General features: G+C 47.1%; 2 protein-coding genes across 5 annotated transcripts in view; both read right to left on the reverse strand.

Moving 5' to 3' along the window:
* Positions 1 to 1,425, reverse strand: part of LOC137430962 (NF-kappa-B inhibitor delta) — a 37,145-nt gene extending 35,720 nt beyond the window's left edge. Inside the window, exon 1 of the mRNA XM_068121760.2 lies at positions 1,130 to 1,425. Within this exon, the coding sequence (XP_067977861.2) occupies positions 1,130 to 1,223 (94 nt within the window). The 5' untranslated portion in view covers positions 1,224 to 1,425. The remainder of the gene's footprint in view (positions 1 to 1,129) is intronic.
* Positions 1,426 to 4,930: 3,505 nt separating this feature from the next.
* NFRKB (nuclear factor related to kappaB binding protein) overlaps positions 4,931 to 24,144 on the reverse strand; it is a 163,720-nt gene continuing 144,506 nt past the window's right edge. For 3 of the 4 annotated variants that reach the window (XM_068121764.2, XM_068121762.2, XM_068121761.2), the window contains 8 exons: positions 23,361 to 23,618; positions 22,915 to 23,051; positions 9,086 to 9,417; positions 8,231 to 8,802; positions 7,892 to 8,005; positions 7,259 to 7,383; positions 6,883 to 7,012; positions 4,931 to 5,558 (listed from right to left, as the gene is read on the reverse strand). In XM_068121764.2, coding sequence (XP_067977865.2) covers positions 5,370 to 5,558; positions 6,883 to 7,012; positions 7,259 to 7,383; positions 7,892 to 8,005; positions 8,231 to 8,802; positions 9,086 to 9,417; positions 22,915 to 23,051; positions 23,361 to 23,618 — 1,857 coding nt within the window. In that variant the 3' untranslated portion in view covers positions 4,931 to 5,369. The remainder of the gene's footprint in view (positions 5,559 to 6,882; positions 7,013 to 7,258; positions 7,384 to 7,891; positions 8,006 to 8,230; positions 8,803 to 9,085; positions 9,418 to 22,914; positions 23,052 to 23,360; positions 23,619 to 24,144) is intronic. The other variant, XM_068121763.2, reaches the window with a different exon arrangement.

A 24,144-nucleotide genomic window follows, 5' to 3' on the forward strand; every position in this document is an offset into this window, starting at 1 on the left:
AAGCCGACCTCTTTTCAAATATCCTTCCTGAGAGTTTGTGGCTGCATCCTTGTTCAGCCCGTGTGTCCCCCCCCCCCCCCGAGCCATCATTCTTCCCAACATCCCTCATTTCTCGAAGTCTCCCTATACTCCACCCCCCCCCCCCCCCGAACCCCTCCCTTTCAACTGTTCCTTTTGTTCTGTTACGTCCTGATCCGTGTCTATGTCCTGGGACCTAGGTCCTCCCCGAGCCTCGACATTGTATACAAATCTAGAATGGCATTGGTAGAGAGCATACCTGCGCCAGGTGAGCAGTTTACACTTTGTATCCACAGAAAGACCAAATCTAGATTCGGACCTGAACCAAAATCGAATCTGCTTTTACAAACCAACTCATTCACCAAATCCGTCCACAACTTTTGAAGATATCCTGTTTACAAACAAACAGACACGAGTAAAAACACAACCTCGGTGGCGGAGGAGGTAATAAGGACCTTTTGAGTTCGGTTTACCTTCCGGCCCTCGAAAAGGAATTGGTTCATTCACCTTTATGAAGTTTGTGACGTTTCTTTGAAAACCAAAAGTTGCAGTTTTAAACACAAAATCATCAAAACCGAGGATTTGCCCAGACGGGGATTATACATTATAGGGGGACCGGGATGGAGGGGAGGGGACCGGGATGGAGGGGAGGGGACCGGGATGGAGGGGAGGGGACCGGAATGGAGTGGAGGAGGAGAAGACCGGAATGGAGTGGAGGGGGAGGAGACCGGGATGGAGGAAGGAGGACCCGGGATGGAGGGAGGAGGAACCGGGATGGAGGGAAGAACCGGGTTGGAGGGAGGGCCGGGATGGGGGGAGTAGGACCGGGATGGAGGGGGGGCGGGAGGGAGGGGGACCGGGATGGAGGGATGGGGCCCGGAATGGAGGAAGGGGGGACCGGGAAGGAGGGACAGGGATGGAGGAAGGAGGGACAGGGATGGAGGAAGGAGGGACAGGGATGGAGGGAGGACCGGGATGGAGGGAGGACCGGGATGGAGGGGGACAGAGTTGGTATCGTCCTCCCTCCCTCCCTCCCCCTGTACCGCACATGGCACGGTAATGGTTGCGGTTCCAAGTCGCATTAAGCACATTCCTGTTGTTGAGCTCTCACCTGTTGCCGAGTTCTTTGGGGCTGCCGGACCCCATCCTTCGGGTGGGGAAGCTGGCGCTCCTGCGCGGGGTGAGACTGCGGTGCCACCAGGCATCTCGGCTAGATTGGGGGGTAGGGGAAGGGTCAGAAGCGCGGGGTGAAGGGGAAAATGCTGGGGTGAGAAGCGTGTGGGTGTGACGCGGAGAGATCGACAACAGTGACGGATGAGGAAACTAGGAGCGACACAGCGGAGCTTGAATGACAAATCGCTGGAGAGTTCAGCGATAAAACGGAAAGAGCGAGTGGGCGGGGACTGCGTGAAGGGCGGGGATTGCTTGATGGGCGGGGAATGAGCAGTTAAAGTCACTTGTTAGTTGTTTTTGTCATCTCTCATAATCACGAAAGAAATTGTAACATGAGTATGTGTGTGTGTGTGTGTGTGTGTGTGTCTGTCCCCCTTCATAAGGATAGGTTTTAAAGGCTTTGAGTCGTGCTTTAGGAGGGATTTGTGTGGGGTGGGGTGTGGGGTGGGGAGTGGGGTGGGGAGAGTGGGGAGTGGGGAGTGTGGGGGGTGGGGAGGTGGTTTAAGGGGAAATCTTTGAACATGACTGTGTGTCAACCGGTTAAAAGACCCCAAAGACCCTATGGACCCCAAACACCCAAAATACCCTGTAGACTGTTAAATACACAAAATACCACGAAGCTCCAAAATACCCCAAAGCCCCTGAAGACCCAAAAGACCCCGAGGATCCAAAAGACCCAAACAACTCCAATGCCCCAAATGACAGAGGACCCAACAGACCTCAAGCACTCCGAAAACCCCCCATGGACTCTGAAGATCCAAAATAACCCGAAGACCCAATGGACCCCAAACAGCCAGAATACCCCAAAGACCCAAAACACCCTGAAGACTCACTGGGTCCCAAACACCCAAAATACCCCGAAGACTGTAAAAGACCCAAAATACTCCAAAGACCCCAAAATCCTTTAAAAGACCCAAAATACTCTAAAGACCCCGAAAACCCTTAAAGACCTCGAAAACCCATAAACATCCCGAAGACCCAAAAATACCCTGAAGACTGTTAAACACCCAAAATACCCTTAAATACCCTGAAGACCCAAAATACCCCAAAAACCCTGAATACCCCAAGGATCCAAATGACTTAAAAGACCGACATGTCCCTGAAAACCCAAAATACCCCAAAGACCTTTAAATACCCCAAAGACCGAAAGGATCGAAAAGACTCAGAAGACCGAAAAGACCCCAAGACCCAAAATATCCAAAAGATCCTTAAAGACCAAGAAGACCCAAAAAACCCTGAAGACCGAAAAGACCCAGAAGACCGAAAAGACACCGAAGACACAAAATACCCACTAGACCCTTAAAGACTCGAAATACCCAAACAATCCAAAAGACCGAACATACCCCGAAGCCCCTTAATGACCCCGAGGATGCCAAACTACCCCTAACAAAACTAAACACAAAATACCCTAAATACCATTAAAAACCCCAAAAATCCACATTGAGGACCCAAAATATTCGAATGACTCGAAAGACCTGGAGGACCCAAAAGACACCGATGAACCAGAAGACCCAAAAGCCACAAAAGACGCTGAAGACACTGAGGACCCCAAGGACCCAAAAAACCCCAAGGACACAAAAGACCCCAAGGACACAAAAGACCCCAAGGACACAAAAGACCCCAAGGACTCCGAAGACCCCAAATAAGAGTAATTATGCCTCTTACATTGGAATTGTAGTTGGTGGCTTGCAAACCTCAAGGTCGGTGTACAAAAGCGATATTTTTTTTTAATCACAATAAATACAAGGCACATGGAGGTGAAATTTGCTGCACGTGATGTGCAATGCGCACAGAGTAAAACGCGTGTTTATTTACGTCTGTAGGATGTCCAACAAATAAAGATGATGTAAGCACACCTGACACTAGGCCCAGACTTCAGACTTTGGCATGCTCACGTGGCTGTACCTTCAAAAACTGTTCCAAGCCGTCATTTTTGACGGGCTTTATACTAGTGTGTGTGTGTATATATATATATATATATATATATATATATATATAAAGTTGTGGATTTTAGTAACGAGGGCACAAAGCTCGTCTCATCTCAATGGGATTGTAGTATGAAGCACGAAGGCTAAGGGGGAGGAGCTACAATCTGGAGTGGCGTGCGTTGTGTTCATTGTGGGGCGTGGCTTCTACGCGCAAATAACAAACCACTTCAGATGACGTCACAGGGCAACTCCTGAAAACTGAATCGCTCATGTTTGAATTTAAAATATCTTTAAAAAGCAAACCTTGAAGATGAAGACAGATCCATTGAGTCAATTTGAGCCAAGATACACGCACAAACCATGATACGCGCACAAACCGTGATACGCGCACAAACCGTGATACGCGCACAAACCGTGATACGCGCACAAACCGTGATACGCGCACAAACCGTGATACGCGCACAAACCGTGATACGCGCACAAACCGTGATACGCGCACAAACCGTGATACGCGCACAAACCGTGATACGCGCACAAACCGTGATACGCGCACAAACCGTGATACACGCACAAACCATGATACACGCACAAACCGTGATACACGCACAAACCGTGATACACGCACAAACCGTGATACACGCACAAACCGTGATACACGCACAAACCGTGATACACGCACAAACCATGATACACGCACAACCATGATACACGCACAAACCATGATACACGCACAAACCATGATACACGCACAAACCATGATACACGCACAAACCGTGATGCGCGCACAAACCGTGATGCGCGCACAAACCGTGATGCGCGCACAAACCGTGATGCGCGCACAACCGTGATGCACGCACAAACCGTGATGCACGCACAAACCGTGATGCACGCACAAACCGTGATGCACGCACAAACCGTGATGCACGCACAAACCGTGATGCACGCACAAACCGTGATGCACGCACAAACCGTGATGCACGCACAAACAGTGATACACGCACAAACCGTGATACACGCACAAACCGTGATACACGCACAAACCGTGATACACGCACAAACCGTGATACACGCACAAACCGTGATACACGCACAAACCGTGATACACGCACAAACCATGATACACGCACAAACCGTGATACACGCACAAACCGTGATACACGCACAAACCGTGATACACGCACAAACCGTGATACACGCACAAACCATGATACACGCACAAACCATGATACACGCACAACCATGATACACGCACAAACCATGATACACGCACAAACCATGATACACGCACAAACCATGATACACGCACAAACCATGATACACGCACAAACCATGATACACGCACAAACCATGATACACGCACAAACCATGATACACGCACAAACCATGATACACGCACAAACCATGATACACGCACAAACCATGATACACGCACAAACCATGATACACGCACAAACCATGATACACGCACAAACCATGATACACGCACAAACCCAAATCCTCGTAAACCCCAATAAAAGATCCTTTGGGTCACGTGCACATCGAAGACTTCACCTGCTGCGGGAAGCACACAACCTGTACCGCAATACAAGGCTTGTGGAGGAGCCAGTACACATCACGACACGGGACAAAGACGGCGGGAGACATCCGTGTACTTGAACACGTGTCACGAGGACATCAGCAGACAACGGACAAATCAATACAGTAGTCATAGGATTTGAACCCAGAATCCTTTGCAACGGGTGCAACGCAGAGAACCCTTTGTAATGGCACCTTCGCTCATATTATCTCAAAGAAGTGCACTCAAAACCATGTACGGACAGAACGTTTATTGTACGAGCAATACTATATTTTCAGGAGTTTTGGGTGCGGATGGGGCTGGAATAGGCCAGAGAAGGTGTAGGAATTCTGCCATTATTGCTGATCCTCAGGAATGATGCTTCACTGAAGGAGAGAAGCAAACATCAGGTATTGTAAGGCACAGCAGCATCCGGTGGTTTCTATGGCAACGATACGATAGCTGTGGACCGTTCGGTTCAGGTAGGCCTGACTGTGGTGGAGAAAGAATAATGAAGTTCTGAGAATGAAACGAAGGATGCTTTTCTAACAGCCAATCATCCTCCATCATCGACACATCGACTTATCTGGAAAAGTGTCAAATTGATAGTTTGATGATGAAAAACAACAAACTTGCACCGTAAAGGTGACTTCATCCCAACGGCGAGCCCGGGCACGGCCCCCGTTCCCTTTGGCCTAGCTCGAGCCGGACGGAGGCTGCTGGGTGCCACCTGGGGGCTGAGCCTGCAAGGTGGCGGTTAAGGGAGCCGGGCACTTCTCGATGGATCCCTCAGAAGAGACGACGACGGTCGAGATGGGCACGGCTGGACACACCATTGCACCTTGAGGTAGTTGCTGGAGAGGTAGCTGTTGGATGCGTACCTGCTGGTGGAAGAACCACGAAGGTTAGTTGAACAAATAAAACTCAAAGCCAGAGAGACAAGTCGCTCAGGTAAGGAATACGACAGTAATCATAACAATGGCGTGCATCACCAAACGCATCATTTGTACATGTTACCTGTGCCCGCCCCCCCCCCCCCCCCCCCATCACATAATTTGTACATGTTACCTGTGCTTCCAATCACATAATTTGTACATGTTACCTGTGTCCCCCCCCATCACATCGTTTGTACATGTTACCTGTGCCCCCCAGCACATCATTTGTACATGTTACCTGTGCCCCCCATCACATCATTTGTACATGTTACCTGTGCCCTCCATCACATCATTTGTACATGTTACCTGTGCCCCCATCACATCATTTGTACATGTTACTTGTGCCCTCCATCACATCATTTGTACATGTTACCTGTGCCCCCCATCACATCATTTGTACATGTTACCTGTGCTCCCCATCACATAATTTGTACATGTTACCTGCGCCCCCTATCACCGAACAGATCATTGCATTTGTTACCTGCGCCCCCATCATATAACAGATCATTGCATGTGTTACCTGCACCCCCTATCACCGAACAGATCATTGCATGTGTTACCTGCACCCCCTATCACGTAACAGATCATTGCATGTGTTACCTGCGCCCCCTATCACCGAACAGATCATTGCATTTGTTACCTGCGCCCCCTATCACCTAACAGATCATTGCATGTGTTACGTGCGCCCCCTATCACCTAACAGATCATTGCATGTGTTACCTGCGCCCCGATCACCTAACAGATCATTGCATGTGTTACCTGCGCCCCCTATCACCTAACAGATCATTGCATGTGTAACCTGCGCCCCCTATCACCGAACAGATCATTGCATGTGTTACCTGCACCCCCATCACCTAACAGATCATTGCATGTGTTACCTGCGCCCCCTATCACCTAACAGATCATTGCATGTGTTACCTGCGCCCCCATCACCTAACAGATTATTGTATGTGTTACCTGCGCCCCTATCACCTAACAGATTATTGCATGTGTTACCTGCGCCCCCATCACCTAACAGCTCATTGCATGTGTTACCTGCGCCCCCTATCACCAAACAGATCATTGCATGTGTTACCTGCGCCCCCATCACCTAACAGCTCATTGCATGTGTTACCTGCGCCCCCATCACCTAACAGCTCATTGCATGTGTTACCTGCGCCCCCTATCACCAAACAGATCATTGCATGTGTTACGTCCGCCCCCTATCACCTAACAGATCATTGCATGTGTTACCTGCGCCCCCTATCACCTAACAGAGCATTGCATGTGTTACCTGCGCCCCCTGCTGTTGCAGTTGCTGCAGCTGATGCTGCGTGATGTAGCTGAATGGTTTGTTTCCAGGCAGCAATTTTGCTCCCGCTGGAACAGTCGTCAGAATGATGTTTCTGCCCAAACCCCCGAGGCTGCACGAACACAAAAGTGTGCGCGATTCAAACACGGAACATCGAGAACAGGTGCAAACAGTTTGGGAGAAAACAACAAGGAGGAAGAAACAAGAACCGGCCTCCTTCCCTCACCCCCGAGGAGAGAGAGCACACAAAACAGGTAAACCTCCGTGTGCGCGAGCTCACACTCCGACCAATCGGAAGCACAGAAACTCGCGCGAGAGCAAAATGCATTCGGAACTTCAAGGCAAACGTGCGGCGGACCTCGAAGCTGGGATGCTGCCTTTGAGGATCGCAGAAGCGGTGATGACGCCACCCTTGGCTGCCCCCGATTGGTTCAAGACTTGCAAGCTCGACAGCGGAACGGTTATAGTGCCAGGAACCTTTGTCTGCACCCACAGAGTGAAGGAGTGAAGGAATCAGAAAGGGATTGCACAGCTCGGGGCCCACTCCACATAATGGATGCAGACACTGACGCTCTGGGCTGGTCGGAAAACGTTACTTATACTCCCTTGTTACCTCCGCCATCGAAGGTGCACTCGGGTTATGTTTTCTTTTTCCCATGTCTGTTTGTCAGGATATCTCAAAATGTTGTGGACGGATTCGGACGAAATTTGGTGGGTAGGTTGGGTGTGCGACACGGACGGAATGATTAGATTTCAGTGAAAATCTGAATATGGATCCGGATATGAGAATTTGAGTGGACGACTTGGTCAGGTGACAAGAACAAGCCAATTAGATGGTGGTTCAAGTCTGGATCCATATCCGGCCTATCAGTGGGATAGAAACCGTAAAATGTTCAGGCTGGCGGAGGTATCCGCTCTACCGAGTGCCGTTCTCGTTACTTCATTTGTTCATCCTCTCAGACCTCAAAGATGCGACCAAGGAGTATCTCACCGTTGTTGTGGACGAAGAGGGTGACGAGAGGGTGGCTGGCTTGACAGGTAGCCCCAAAGCAATGCCAGGTACAGACGAAGCCGTGACCATGACCGGAGGACTGCGAGTTAGAGTCTACAACCACAAAACCAAAAAGGTGGACAATTGTAAACATACGTGGTTCCGGGAGAAGTCAGAAATGTTTCCACTTCTGCGTACACAACATGGCTAAGGACCACAAGGTGTTCAGGAAACCTTATGGCAGCTTGAAGAGCCACAAGGTGATGCCCTGATTATATCTTAAAGAGTAAAATAATAACTTCAATTATGATGAAGAAGAATCGGCATGAAGAAACCTACCACTGAAGATGCACTCATAGTGGTGTCCCCATCAGCACCACCACCACCACCACAAAGATGGCTGCCACTCGCTTCCACTGCTGCCTTCATCTCGGTTCTTCTGACAATACCAGATGCTGAAGTATTTCCAGATCCGATGACTCCAGCAGCTCTCACGTCAGTGCTAACTGGCATGATCCCACCAGACCCGGGGGATCCACCAGGCACGACCGTTCCCAATACACCACAACTCCGCTCAACCCCAACTGTCCCTCCGGGCCCAACATTAACCCCTTGTCCGACAGATGGCATGATCCCACCAGATCCCACCGTTATTCCGGTGCCGATTCCCCCCGATCCAAAAGCCCCTCTGACTCCCATGGTCCCCATGACCCCTCCGATTGCCCCGACGCCCCGCTGCGCCTCACCCAACCGCATCACTCCACTTCGTCCTGTGAGAGGAGTGGGAACGGAAATGCGAGCTTGAACGAGGTGAACCGGTGAAGGGGTGGCTGCAGAGGAAGTCCCGACAGGCTCTGATCCTGGATGTGAAGGCCGAGAAACCCCCAAAGCAGCAGTAGTAACATTTATGGCTGTAATAGGGCAGAAGGTGTGAGTGAATAAAGGACAACGTCAAAATTAAGCATTACGATGGTTTGGAATTTTTTCATTTGTCATTTAAATACTGAACCTTCAATTAAAACAATTATTAGCATCACAGCTGCTTCTCTTGTCCAATGCTAAATGCGTACAGTATTCTCAATGAGGATTAGATAATTGAAAAAAAAAACCCCCCAAAAAAACCCCAGCCATAAAAAAAAAAAAAAAAATACTTGACTGTTGAACCAATACAGCCACCATGATGCGAAGACCAACCTTGAGAACAGGTGGTAAAGGTGCCGCGGGCCATGGCCGGTGACGTGAGACGTGGAGTGGCGAGACGTGGAGTTGCCGTGGTCGCGGGACTCGCGGTTGGAGCCGCGGACGCCAGATGCACGCTGACGGTGGTAGGTGCGGTGCCGCTCGAGCCAGAATTGGCGTTGGCGGTGGAGGGCGGCGTTCCGGCAGCGTGCGTGAGCTGCAGCGTGGCCGATATTCCGTGAGCGCTCAGAGATGACAGCAACTCGGGGGTTAACTTCAACGTCGTCAGCTGACCTCGCGTCAGGGCTGCTGCCATCTCTTGGGGTAACCTCAAGACTGTTTGAGGCCTTTCATGGCAGAGGAAGGAAGAAACAACTTGATGAAAAACAGAAAGGATGACTCGAAGCAAATTAAAATCAGCTTTCCACCTATTTGGCACACTGAGAATGTCACATGGTCCACTAGAACGGCAATCGGTAGGGCGCATACCTCCGCCAGGCTGAAGTTTATGTTTTGTATCCCACTGATAGGCCGGATATGGATTCGGACCTGAACCAAAATCAAATTGGCTTCTCCTCGTCACCGAACCAACTCATCCACAACTTTTAAAAACAAGTTATACATCGCTTTTCCCCCAATCGCTCAATGGTGAAGAATCACTTTAAATTAAATAATTATCATATCCGAAATAATATTCAGTTCTTCACCAAAATCAAATTGATTAGTCCTTGTCACACACACACAACTTGTCTACCAAGTTTCGTCTAAATCTGTCAACAACTTCTTGAGATATCCTGCTATGTATCGTTTTTGGCTCTATCTCCCAAAGGTGAAGAATCACTTTTAAAATTCTAGTAGCCGGATCCGAATCCGGATCTTTACCAAAATCTAATCATTTCGTCCTTGTCACATACACGACCTCTCTGCCAAATTTCGTCCAAATGCGTCCACAACCTTTTGAAATATCTTGTTCAGAGCCAAACAAACAAATGAAAAATCACTCAGAGCGACACTTCGCAAAACAGAACAAAGTGGAATGGCACTCAGTAGAGCATCCTTTTAACCTCAAAAATAGTTGGTGGTTGAATTCAGTTGGCTTATATGAAAATCCTATTCAAATTTCAAGTCAATCAGATGAAAATTGAGGCTTTTAGAAATTTGAAGAAAGCGGTTGACCTTGGGCCTATTTTGACCTTTTGGCCTATGCTGATCTTAAAAATAGTTGTTGGTTGAATTCAGTTAACTGATGTGTATATCCCATTCAAATTTCAGGTGAATCGTATGAAAATTGAGGATTTTAGAAATTTGAAATTGTTGTTGACTTTTGGCCTATGGTAATCTCAAAAATAGTTGGTGGTTGAATTCAGTTTGATGATATGTAAATCCCATTCAAATTTCAAGTGAATCGGATGAAAATTGAAGATTTTAAGAATTTTTAAAAAGTGGTTGACCTTTGGCCGACGTTGACCTTTTGGCCTACGCTGATCTCAAAAATAGTTGGTGGTTGAATTCAGTAAGCTGATATGTAAATCTTATTCAAATTTCAAGTCAATCAGATGAATTTGAGGATTTTAGAGATTAAAAAAGTGGTTGACCTCGGGCCTATGTTGACCTTTTGGCCCATGTTGACCTCAAAAATAGTTGGTGGTTGAATTCAGTGTGGCGATATGTATATCATATTCAAATTTAAAGTCAATCGGATGAAAATTGAGGATTTTAGAAATTTGAAAAAAGTGGTTGACCTTTGGCCTATGTTGACCTTTTGACCTCAAAAATATATAGGATTTTGTCGGACCACGAACTCTACCATTTGGTAAAGTTTCGTGAAGATCGGTTTAAAATTGTGACCTGTAGGCAAGTATAAGTGAGCGGACAGACAAACAAAAACACAAAAACACAAAAACAACAACAAAACAACAACATGCAACATGCAACAACATCTATCATTGCTTCAGATATGAAATCTTTCCTCTTCTCCAATGGCTTGATCTCTGATCATCAACTTGGTTTCAGACCTGGTCACTCTACTCTGGACATGCTGCTTCTGCTTTCTCAACAATGGATGGAGGTCCTCAACGCCAAACAGGAAATTAGAGCTGTCTCCCTTGACATTTCACGTGCCTTCGATACGGTCTGGCACCCCGCTCTGCTCACCAAACTCTCCTCTGTTGGTATCCATGGAAATCTCCACGCATGGCTGGCGGACTTCCTCTCTAGTCGTAGTCAACGTGTGGCCCTGAATGGGTTTCTCTCATCTCCTCTTCCTGTTCAGGCTGGAGTTCCCCAAGGCAGTGTTCTGGGCCCTGTGCTTTTTCTGGTCTTCATCAATGATCTCTCCCACTCTCTTTTTATCCTCTCTATCTCTTTGCTGATGACTCTACTCTCTGTCGCTCCATTCTTCATCCCTCAGATCGGCAGTCTGCAGCCTCCTCACTCTCTGCAGACCTGGACAAAATCACAGACTGGGCAAACAAGTGGAACATGTCTTTCAATCCTGACAAATCTCACACTCTTACGATGTCTCTCCGAAAAGACCGACTGGACAACCCTCCCATCTACTTTCTGAATAATCCTCTCCAAGAAGTTCTGTCACTCAAACTTTTGGGTCTCACTATCTGCCATGATCTTTCCTGGGAAAACCACATTTCAAATCTGGCCTCCAAAGCCAGTCGCCAACTGGGCATCCTCCGTTGTGCGAAGTCCTTCCTTGGCACACCTGAGCTCCTCACCACGTACAAGGCTTTCATCCGCAGCTCAATGGAATACTGCTCTCCCCTCTGGGCTGGTGCTCCTGCCTCACACCTAGCTCGTCTTCACGCTGTTGAAAGCAAAGCATTCAGAATCATTGGAATCTCCCGCGATGAAGCTAACTCCAAGGGCCTCTCACTCACTCACCGCAGGCAGGTTGGTGGTCTTTCTGTCTTCTCCGACTCCTCTCTGGCCTTGCCCCCCCAGCTCTCTCTGGGCTCTGTCCCGCAAATATTCCAACAGGTCACACAGGATCTGCCTGCAACCCTCTTATGGTTAAACTGCCAAAATCAAGGCTCTCTGCTCACCTTCACTCCTTCATTCCGCTTTTCTCCCGCCTCTGGAACAAACTCCCTCACTCTCTTCAATCCCACTCCACCCTCCAGGTCTTTAAAACAGCTGTTCACCACCATCTCTTATCTTCCCCCATCCAAAACCTTGATCTTTTCTATCCCCGATAATTTCACCCCAATTCCACTTTTTGAAATACCAACTTCTGTCCTGGAAGTCCTTGGTGTCCTTATGTTTTATACTTCTCCCACCCCCCCCCCCCCCCTTCCCACGCCTCCTCCCCCCAAGCCCTCTCCCTCCCACACATCTCCCTGCTCTTAAATGTTGTGTGCTCTCAAGTGTTTGCGTGCTTCCCATTCTCTTGTCTTCCGCTCCCTCTTTTTATATATTTTGTTTGTCTGGTTGATTTGTTTGTGAAGTAAATGTCAGCTCTTTCACGAGCCTCGATTCAGTATACAAAAAAAAAAAAAAAAGCCCATTTTCCCAGCGAGAGCGGGGGTAAGCCTTGTGGTCCCCATGACAATCTTCTCCATTTTGCCCTATTTTCTGCATCTCTCCTTGTTAACCCCCTTGCCTGCATTTCTTCTTCCACCATCTTCAGCCAAGTCTTTCTCGGTCTTCCCCGTCCTCTACATCCTTCTACATTCATTTCCATCACTCTTCTCAACCAGTCACTTTCATCCTTCCTCAACACATGACCAAACCATCTCAACCTGTTCCTCTTCACAGCATCAATCACAGGCTCTATTCCCATCATCTTTCGCAATTCATCATTTGTCTTCCTCTCTCTCTCAACGATACTCCACATATCCACCGAACCATTCGCATTTCCACCCTTTCCAGCCTTCGTTGCTGCTCTACGTTCATTACACATGTCTCAATCCCATAAATCATAACACTTCTCACACATGCAGCATACACCTTTCCCTTCAGCTTCAACGACACTCCACTCCTCATCAGCACGCCACTCAGTTCCCGAAACTTCTTCCGTGCACATCTCACTCCAGCAACCGTTGCCGAGTCTGATCCACCTTCTCCATTCAGCATGTCTCCAAGGTAGCAAAATGTTTTCACACCTTCCAGCTTCACGCCATCTCCATGATCCAACTCAACATTTCCTCCATCTGCAGCTCCCTCTGTGCACACCTTACATTTGAATGTCACTGCCACACTGGTTAATGACCCTCTCAGACCACTACATTTTTGATGAACCCACTCAGCGCACATTGTACATTGAATGGAGTTCACTCCGACACCCTTCCTGCACACAGCACATGGCCACTTCCCAGTTCTTTCCACCTCACCACATGCTTTACCACTTGCCATCACCTTCGTCTTTCCGATATTCACCTTCAGACCTTTTGTCTCCATACATTCCTTCCACTTGTTCATCTTTTCCTTCAGTCCATCCATACTTTACGCAATCAACACCAGATCATTTGCATACAACAACTCCCATGGTAAACCCTCCTTTACGTTCTGAGCCAGCACCTCCATCACAGCTACAAATAGTAGTGGACTTAGTACCGACCCCTGATGCACTCCCACCTTCACCTCAAACTCACCACTGTTCCCGTCCTTCGTCCTTACAGCTGTGCACGCTCTTTTGTACATTGCCATCACTACTCTGATCAACCATTCCTCCACTCCTAACTTCCTCAATGCCCATGTCAATACTTCGCGTGGAACCCTATTGAATGCTTTCTCCAGATCAACAAACCCAAGAATCAACTTCTTCCTCTTCTCCATGTACTTCTCCTGCAACTGCCTCACAATAAAAAGCGCGTCTGTCGTTCCTCTTCCTGGCATAAATCCAACTGCATTTCGTCGATCTTCACTTTCTTCCTTATCCTCCTCTCCAACACCCTTTCCAATACCTTCATTCCATGCTCCAATAACTTTATCGCTCGATACGAGCCACAGTCAAGAGGGTCACCTTTCCCCTTGTATAGAGGGACGAGGGTACTCAGTTCCCACTCCACTGGAACGCGGCCTTCTTTCACCACCAGATTGCAGATCTCTGTCATTCTCTTCACACCCCAACTTCCTGCTGCCTTCAACATATCTCCCACAACTCCCGTCGGCCCTCCCGCTTTTCTACTCTTCATTGCTTTTATAGCTTTTTATAGCTTTTATAATCCCTGGTGTTGGGCTAGCCGCTAGGGTGCCGGCTTCGGATCCTAGGATCCTGGGTTCGAATCCCGGTCAATCGCTGAATTAACGCCAGGGGGGTTGACTCAGCCTGTCATCCTTCCGAGGTCGGCAAATTGAGTACCAGTTCACTGGTAATTCCCTGCTTGTCGTTAAAGGCGGCAAAAAGCGTTGGCGTCAGGAAGGGCATCCGGCCGTAAAAAACATTGCTTCAAAAGGGGGACCGAAAAACAACAACAACCACAGTTCCCGAAAAAGGCCAACCCCCGCTTGCGGGGAAAAATGGCCTCTAAAGGTGGTTTTTTTAATTATTATTTTTTATTGCTTTTATAGCTTCCTCAACTTCCTTCTCAGTTATCTTCTCTGCCGGTCCTAAAATTGGGTTACTCTCTATGTTGCCATCCCATTCATTCTCTGTATTCAACAGCATTTCCATATATATTTTCCATCTTCCTTTAATTCCATCTGGGTCCACAACGATTTGTCCCACTTCATCCTTCAAGCAACTCACCCCATCACATCACACGTCTCTTTCGCTATCTCCTTTGCAATCCTGAATACCGCTCTCTGACCCTCTTCCGAATCCAAGCGTTCTCCGAACATTTTCCTACATGCCTCCTGCGCCTTTGCTACCTCTTTCTTTGCAGCCTTCTTGTCTGCCTTATAACTTTCATGCTCTGCTTTTTCTGCTCCCGTACCCTTCGCCTTCTGCCACTCCTTGAACTTCTTCCTCTTCTCGTCAATCCTCTTTCCAACTTCATCATCCCACCAAAATGTTTCCGAGTGCCTCGGTGGTCCTTTTGTCCATCCACATACCTCACCATCGGCTCCCAACAGACTATCTTTCATTGACATCCAACCACTTTCAAGCTCAACCATATCATCCTCTACCATACTCAGCCTCTTTTTTAATGCCTCCCTCACTGTCACCTCTTTCAACCTCCACACCTTCATTCTCGGTTGGTACTTCACCCACCAAGCTCTCCTCGCACCTTTCACCCTTATGTCGCAGACAACCAAGTGGTGCTGTGAACCAGCCTCCTCCCCCGGGATCACCTTTGTGTCCCGAAGGTGCCCCCTATCTCGCCTACGCACCATCAGGTAGTCAACGGTTGTCGTTGACCCACCTGACGTGTATGTAACAAGCTTATTATCCTCTTTTTGGAACTGAGTATTACAAATCAACAAATCAGCTCCATCAGCAAACTCCAAAATCCTTTCAGCTTCTCCATTTCTCACACCATATCCATAACCCCCATGAACTCCCTCAAAACCATCCATACTCCTTCCCACATGTCCATTTAGGTCTCCTCCTACCACAACAACTTCCTCATCTTTCACGTTTTCCATCAGCTTCTCTATTGCACACCAGAACTTGTCCTCCTATTCATCGCTCCGACCAACCTGCGGAGCATATCCCGAGATGACGTTCACCAAGAGCTTTCCAATCATCATTTTCACCATCATCAACCTATCATTCACTCTAGTCACACTCACCACACTGTCTACACACTCCTCAGAAAACAGGACACCAACACCATTCACGCCCTCCAGGCACCCTTGCCACACAAACTTGTATTTATTAAAAACACAAAATCACACAAAACACACAAACACAAACACACAAAAACACACAAAAACACACAAAAACACACACACACACACACACAAAAACACACAAAACACACAAAACACACAAAACACACACACACACACGAGTGATCAACATACTTGCAAATTTTTTTATTTTTTTATGCCAAGTAACAAACTAGAACGGCACTCAGTAGAGAGCATACCTCCGCCTGGTGAAAAGTTTACGTTTTGTATGTCAGAGTGGATCAGAAAATTACAATACAGAATCACATTTCATCAAAATCAATCACACGAATCACCATCCATAACTTTTTGAGATATCCTGCTTTGTATATTTTTTGGCCCCATCTCCCGATGGTGAATAATCACTTTAAAAAATTAAATAATCATCATATCCGAATCCATATTCAGATCCTCACCAAAATCGAATTGAATCGTCCTTGTTACACACACAACCGGTCCACCAAGATTAGTCCAAATCTGTCCACAACGTTTTGAGATATCCTGCTATGTATAGTTTTTGGCTCTATCTCCAAATGGTGAAGAATCACTTAAAAATTCTAGTAGCCGGATCCGAATCCGGATCTTCACCAAAATCTAATCATTTCGTCCTCGTCACACAAACTACCTCTCTGCCAAATTTCGTCCGAATCTGTCTACAACATTTGGAGATATCTTGTTCAGAAATGGACAGAAAAAGACAAACAGACAGACAGACAAGGGTGAAAACATTACCTCCATCCACCTTTGGTGGTGGAGGTAATAAAAATATTGTAAAAACGTTTCTCATAAAAGGAAAATGTTAGAAGCAGAGATCTGCTTTGTCAAACTCTCAAAGCAGCATCTGGGCAATAATAATAATAATGTGGGGATCTTGAGGGGAAAGGATTACATAGCAAAGGAATCCAGATCAGGGTGGGGAATGCTCCTCTACGACCCCCACAGCTCCCCTCTTTCATGAAAATGGTTTCAAAGGGAAAGTTGAAATACCTCACTCCCCATCCCCCCCTCGTCCCCCAATAAAGAAGGAATCATCCATCATGCACCAATAGCATGATATATGTTTGTCCTTCACTGTGGTCTACAGTCAGTGTCCGATTCTTTTAACACCAGGTGCATTGACTCAGCCTGTCATCCTTCTGAGCTTGGAAAAATAAGTACAAACTTACTGGGAAGAATGAGCCACTGGTATCATGTGTCAGAGTGGTGACCCATCCAGGATTGTGCCTAGCCGAGGAAACTGCTTCCGCAGCCATATGCATCTGAAGATGCAAATGTGGTCTCTAAAACATATTTGATCTTAGAAATAATTGGTGGTTGAATTCAATGACCAAATATGCAAATATTCCTCAAATCTCAAGTCAATCGGATGAAAATTAAGGATGGTAGAAATTTAATCTAAGTTGGCCTACTGTATGTTGACCTTTTGACCTCAAAGTCAATAGACATCTTGCTTATGACGAACACTACCATTTGGTGAAGTTTCGTGAAGATCGGTTTAAAATTGTGACCTGGAGGAGATTGACATACAGACAAGACAGACAGATTAACAGACCAGACCATCCAATATACCTACAAATCTTTGAATTCGCGAGTAATGAGTGGTGGTGAGTAGTGAGTCTGGATTGTGGGAGTTTAACATGAAGAGGATTACTGGCAGATTGAATGCACCCTGCAGAAATGTGGGACAAAGCCAAGAGAGGCCAGAGGCTGCAAGCTGCAAGCAGAGACACTCAGATTTGTCGTGGGAGATTGCGATGATTTGGAGGTTCTTGCTTTCTTTCCATTGCAACAAGAAGGGCAAAGTCTGAGGCTGGGGTGTCAGCCCAAAGGGGAGAGCAGTATTACATCAAGCTGCGAACAAAGTCCTTGTAGGCTGTGAAAAGTTAAGATTGGCCAAGGAAGGAGCTTCACGACGGAGGTTGTCCAGTCGATGGCTGGCTTTGGAGGCCATCTTGGAAATATGGTCTACCCAAGAAAGATTATGGCTGATGGTGAGGCCCAAAGGTTGAGCGACTTAAAATTCAAGTGGTTCCTTTAGGAAGTAGATGGGAGGGTTTGCCAGATGGCCTTTTTTGCTTTGATAGGGTAAATGTGTCGGGTTTGTCAGGGTTGAAAGAGGAAGTCAGCGATCCATGAGAGAAGCTAAGTGGCCTCGGATACCATACGCAGAGACTGTGGAGATCAAGGCGGGGTGCCAACCTGCATCACATTGTCGAAATATATCCAAAGAAACGGCCTTGATCTCATGACCGAAATTGAGGGCTTCCATCCATTGGGAGAGAGAAGAAGCAAGGATGTCCAGGATACAATGACCAGATCTGAAACCAAACTGATGATCTGAGAGAAAAGGAAGGATTTGTCGTCAGGTGCAATGAGAGATTCCATGACCTTGCTTATAATTGGAAGCAAGCTTATTGGCCTGTAGTTAAGAGGATCAGTTTTTGCACTGTGTTTGTGCATTGTCGTGATGTTTGCTAATTCAAGGCAATCTTAAACTGACCCATAGAGAATGATAGGGTGAGCAGAGCACAAAGAGAATAAGGAAGAGCAGCAGAGCTGTTTTTGGGACACATGCACTGATACTGTATGGGCCTGTCGCAGAATGGGAGTTCAGGTGTGCCAGAAATATGTCCACCTTCTCAAGTGAGAAAGACCCATTATCCAGGAGAAGTTGGGTATGAGAGGGTAGGGTAGGTATAGAGTGAGGGGTTTGATACACAGAATTAGAAGACAACACGGAATGGAGTCATTTTGCCTACTCACGAGCAGAGTCGGCTGTGGTGTAATTTGAATGAAACGGAAAACCAAATGTTGCATTGGAGTCATCAGAAGGAACCCGAATAAGCAAAGAGCAAAGATGGAGTCATTCGGAGGAACCTGGATAGGATTCGGGTTTCAGCCGCTACTCCACAACCCTCAACCCCATCCAAGTGCATCCAAGTGAACCTTCCAGAAAAAAATTCTGCAATAATTCACTTCTCCTTGGACAGATAGATAAAGAAAGAGAGAAAGAAAGAACAAGCAAGAATTAGAATGAATAAGGAGAAATGTGAAAAAGTATACCGAAATGTGAAAGGAACAAAGATCCCCAACTCCGAGCCCCAACTCCTAGCCCCAACTCCTAGCCCCAACTCCTAGCCCCAACTCCTAGCCCCAACTCCTAGCCCCAACTCTTAGCCCCAACTCTTAGCCCCAACTCTTAGCCCCAACTCTTAGCCCCAACTCTTAGCCCCAACTCTTAGCCCCAACTCTTAGCCCCAACTCTTAGCCCCAACTCTTAGCCCCAACTCTTAGCCCCAACTCTTAGCCCCAACTCTTAGCCCCAACTCTTAGCCCCAACTCTTAGCCCCAACTCTTAGCCCCAACTCTTAGCCCCAACTCTTAGCCCCAACTCTTAGCCCCAACTCTTAGCCCCAACTCTTAGCCCCAACTCTTAGCCCCAACTCTTAGCCCCAGCTCTTAGCCCCAGCTCCTAGCCCCAGCTCCTAGCCCCAGCTCCTACCCGAGCCCCAGCTCCTACCCGAGTTCCGAGAAGTGAGGGAAGGGACGGCGGGGGAGCATTTACCAAAAACAGACTTGACAAGGCACCACGAGGTTTTTGAAGAAGGAGACATGCTTGAGACACAGCCTTGAGGTAGACCAGATGTTGTAACAAGAAGACATGTTTGAGACACAGCCTTGGAGTTGACCAGATGTTGTAACAAGAAGACATGTTTGAGACACAGCCTTGGAGTTGACCAGATGTTGTAACAAGAAGACATGTTTGAGACACAGCCTTGGAGTTGACCAGATGTTGTAACAAGAAGACATGTTTGAGACACAGCCTTGGAGTTGACCAGATGTTATAACAAGGAGACATATTTGAGACACAGCCTTGGGGTTGACCAGATGTTGTAATAAGGAGACATGTTTGAGACACAGCCTTGGGGTTGACCAGATGTTGTAATAAGGAGACATGTTTGAGACACAGCCTTAGGGTTGACCAGATGTTGTAATAAGGAGACATGTTTGAGACACAGCCTTGGGGTTGACCAGATGTTGTAATAAGGAGACATGTTTGAGACACAGCCTTGGAGTTGACCAGATGTTATAAAAAGGAGACATGTTTGAGACACAGCCTTGAGGTTGACTAGATGTTGTAATAAGGAGACATGTTTGAGACACAGCCTTGAGGTTGACGAGATGTTGTAATAAGGAGACATGTTTGAGACACAGCCTTGAGGTTGACGAGATGTTGTAACAAGAAGACATGTTTGAGACACAGCCTTGGAGTTGACCAGATGTTGTAATAAGGAGACATGTTTGAGACACAGCCTTGAGGTTGACGAGATGTTGTAACAAGAAGACATGTTTGAGACACAGCCTTGAGGTTGACCAGATATTGCAAAAAGGAGACATGTTTGAGACACAGCCTTTAGGTTGACCAGATATTGTAAAAAGGAGACATGTTTGAGACACAGCCTTGAGGTTGACCAGATATTGCAAAAAGGAGACATGTTTGAGACACAGCCTTGAGGTTGACCAGATATTGTAAAAAGGAGACATGTTTGAGACACAGCCTTGAGGTTGACCAGATATTGCAAAAAGGAGACATGTTTGAGACACAGCCTTTAGGTTGACCAGATATTGTAAAAAGGAGACATGTTTGAGACACAGCCTTGAGGTTGACCAGATATTGCAAAAAGGAGACATGTTTGAGACACAGCCTTGAGGTTGACCAGATATTGCAAAAAGGAGACATGTTTGAGACACAGCCTTGAGGTTGACCAGATATTGTAAAAAGGAGACATGTTTGAGACACAGCCTTGAGATTGACCAGATATTGTAAAAAGGAGACATGTTTGAGACACAGCCTTGAGGTTGACCAGATGTTGTAAAAATGAGATGTTTGAGACACAACCTTAAGGTTGACCAGATGTTGTAACAAGGAGACATGTTTGAGACACAGCCTTGAGGTTGACCAGATGTTGTAATAAGGAGACATGTTTGAGACACAACCTTGAGGTTGACCAGATGTTGTAAAAATGAGATGTTTGAGACACAACCTTACAACCTTGAGGGTTGACCAGATGTTGTAAAAAAGAGACATGTTTGAGACACAGCCTTGAGGTTGACCAGATGTTGTTTTCTGGGTTTCATGAGAGTGGACACACACTTGTTCCAAGTTTTGGAATAATCTGAAGTTGCCTTCAGTTACATTTGCCTTGTAGGAAGAGAAGGCAAGTTATTTGTCGACAACCGCCTCACCAAAGGATGGTGTGTAAAAGGGGTGGGGGGATAGTTATGTTAACTGCAGACGAGATGTTAGACATCTGTACATCAAGGGGAAACAAGCTTTTGTAGAAGGATTCCCAGGCAGTATTAATATCAGGAGAGGTAGAGATGAAGTACCAGTCTTGACATGAGAGTGAGCTTGTGGTCCCTGACAATCAGCTTGAGTGAACTACCAGACTGTGCCTCTGAGGCAGCTCTCTGAAGAGGGGGGCCGGGACATAGGGGAAAAAGAGAGGGGCCGGGACATAGGGGAAAAAGAGAGGGGCCGGGACATAGGGGAATAAGGGTGAGGTCGGGATACAGGGGAAGAAGAGAGAAAATGGGGTACGAGGAAGCAAAGAGGATCCAGAGCATTAAGGAAGCAAGGAGCCGGGGCAGGGTGTGAAGGAAGCAAGGAGGATGTGGTCTGTGAAGGAAGCGAGGATGCAAGGTGTGAAGGAAGCAAGGAGAATGTGGTGTGTGAAGGAAGCAAGGAGGATGCAAGATGTGAAGGAAGCAAAGAGGGGGTGTGGTGTGAATAAAGCAAAGAGGGGGTGTGGTGTGAAGATAGAGACTCGGAGTACCAAAGAAGGAAGGAGGGGGGGAGCAACGAGGAAGGGGCATGGGGTAAAGAGACACGTAATTGGGGACACTGAGGAGGGGTGGAGGTGGGGGAGCTAGGAGCAGGTGTAGGGGATCCCGGGTGTGAAGAGGACATGTGCTACGCTGCCTGCGTGAGGGAGTTTTTCACCGTAGTTACACACAGAGTACAAAAAGTGTTAAAGTGTTCGATTTAATGATACCAAGGGCAGAGAGATGAAGAGAGAGAGATCAGGATTGGGATGGCAATGATGATGACATGAAAGAAGACAGCGCTATATGAACTCGATGGTGGATGAGGCAGAAGTTTACAAGTCATCCAGGGAAGGAGAGTAGGAGGGAATTGAATACAGAATGGGAGACGGGTGTTTGGAAGCAAGCATGTGGGAAGACTGAACATTTTAAAATTCCGTTTTAAACGATGGTGTGAGAGGGGAGGAAGAAGATGAATGGAAAAGAGGAATGAAAGTTTGTGTCTGAATGAATTAGAATGATTTGAGAATGAATGTGGATGAATGACTTCATTATTATAATTTGAGGTCGTTTTGAAAAGGAAGAAAGGCAAAAGTAAAGGTTTTGAGGCAGGGAAGAAAGGGACGGGTTTAATGGGGGCAAAATTGAGCAAGACATTGGGAAGGTGGCAGGGCCTGTTGAACACGTGGTCAACAGAAAGTGAGGTAGACAAAGAATATTTGAGGAAAATAAAGGTTATTTTATTATTCTAATTAGACAGAAGGTATCAGGAAATAATTAAAGTGAGGGTGGTGAACGACGGGCCAGGTGATGGAGACACGGCGAGGAGGCATGGGAAAGAGTTGAAAAAAAACAAAAAAACGGGCAGGTCCAAAACTATCTGGGTCCGAGATGCAGGATCTAAATAAATAGAATGAGCACAGAAACATACACAAGAACGAGCACACAATATGAAGAACAATCAACACAAACAGAGAACGTAAAATCGATGCCAACACAGACAAATGCGGATTGATTACCGAGATATTTGGAAGCAGAACACACGGGGGAAGAAGAGAAGCAACACGACCATGTTCACAACTTGACCACGTTTTGTGTAGGCCATAGCATGACAACACATGAAATCCCCACCATCTCATGAGTTTGATAAGCAATTCCAAATCGGTCCGATTCCACTGGCAATTCTCATTCCTCCGAGCACAGCACGGACGGGCAATGTCACACCAGCGCACCTGGTCAGGCCTGTCGTAGCAGTAGATACTTTGCTGTGCAGCACAGGCCCAGCCACAGAAACCTCTTTGCCTTGGATGCGAAGACTCGTGCTGGTTGCCTGGGCCTTGCCCACACCAACTATTCCACCAACAGACACCTACGGTGCGTCACAAAGTGATCGAGACGTTCGTAATAGTGACATCATCAGTCGCTCTTAACGCTACTTCGATGCACAATCCACAACACAGCAATGTGTTAACGAGAGGCAAAAGTCTGGTTATTCTAAAACCATGGTGAGCCCCCAAAATCATACAGCGGCCCTCTTACCTATAATAAATAAGCTATTCCACAATGCAAAAAAAATCGACTTCAAACTTCTGAAGTTCCACCCTCGCAATAATAACCGTTAACTGCACATTACGAAAACTCGCTTCCTCACCCACAGTGAAACCCCAATTTTCCACACCTTCTTGATCATTGTCGGAGACTTGACGGACGTGGTAGCCAGGGTGAATGGAGATGCCGTGGTGACAGTAGCCTTGACTACAGCTGGCAGGGGAGCAGGACCCACGGATGAGGTGGTTGAAGATATTTTGCTGGCAGTGGTATCGGCTTCCGTGGCAGTGGGTCCCACAGCCGTCGGGACGGGTGCCGCAGTCACACGGATGCCCCTTGGTAGTGTCAAACTTCCCTGCGCCAACGCTGCTTGAATAGCCGATTGTACCTGAAAAGGATAAAATTACGTATATTGTCGCATTGACCACCTCGGCCTCAACCGTTAAGACGAAGTCCAGTGAGGAGCTGTAAAATCCCGAGGCAATCGCTTCACCCGAGCAATCACCTGAGCGGAGGCGAGCAATTTTATGCCGAGGGTGAGCTAAGTAACCCTGTGCCAGTTATCAGGATTTTAACATTATTTAGGTCCCACAGGGAGAAGCCAATTATTCTGAAACGAGAGATGCTCCGGAGGTGGACGGAAAAGAGTATGCACACACAACTTGTGAAATAGGAATTTGTAAAATACAAGACTCGGGCACGAGACACGTTTACGGACGGATCCAGCAGACAAAAACAGATTATCAGGGATGATAATGAAGGGATAAATCCTTATATTACGATAAAGATCTAGGGACCTGGACACAATCTCAAACGTGCAACACAGACAAACCAGGCAATAGGACACAATCTCAAACGTGCAACACAGACAAACCAGGCAATAGGACACAATCTCAAACGTGCAACACAGACAA

This window comes from Myxine glutinosa, chromosome 7 (assembly GCF_964187855.1).
Source record: "Myxine glutinosa chromosome 7, kmMyxGlut1.1, whole genome shotgun sequence".
NCBI classification, from domain to species: domain Eukaryota; kingdom Metazoa; phylum Chordata; class Myxini; order Myxiniformes; family Myxinidae; genus Myxine; species Myxine glutinosa.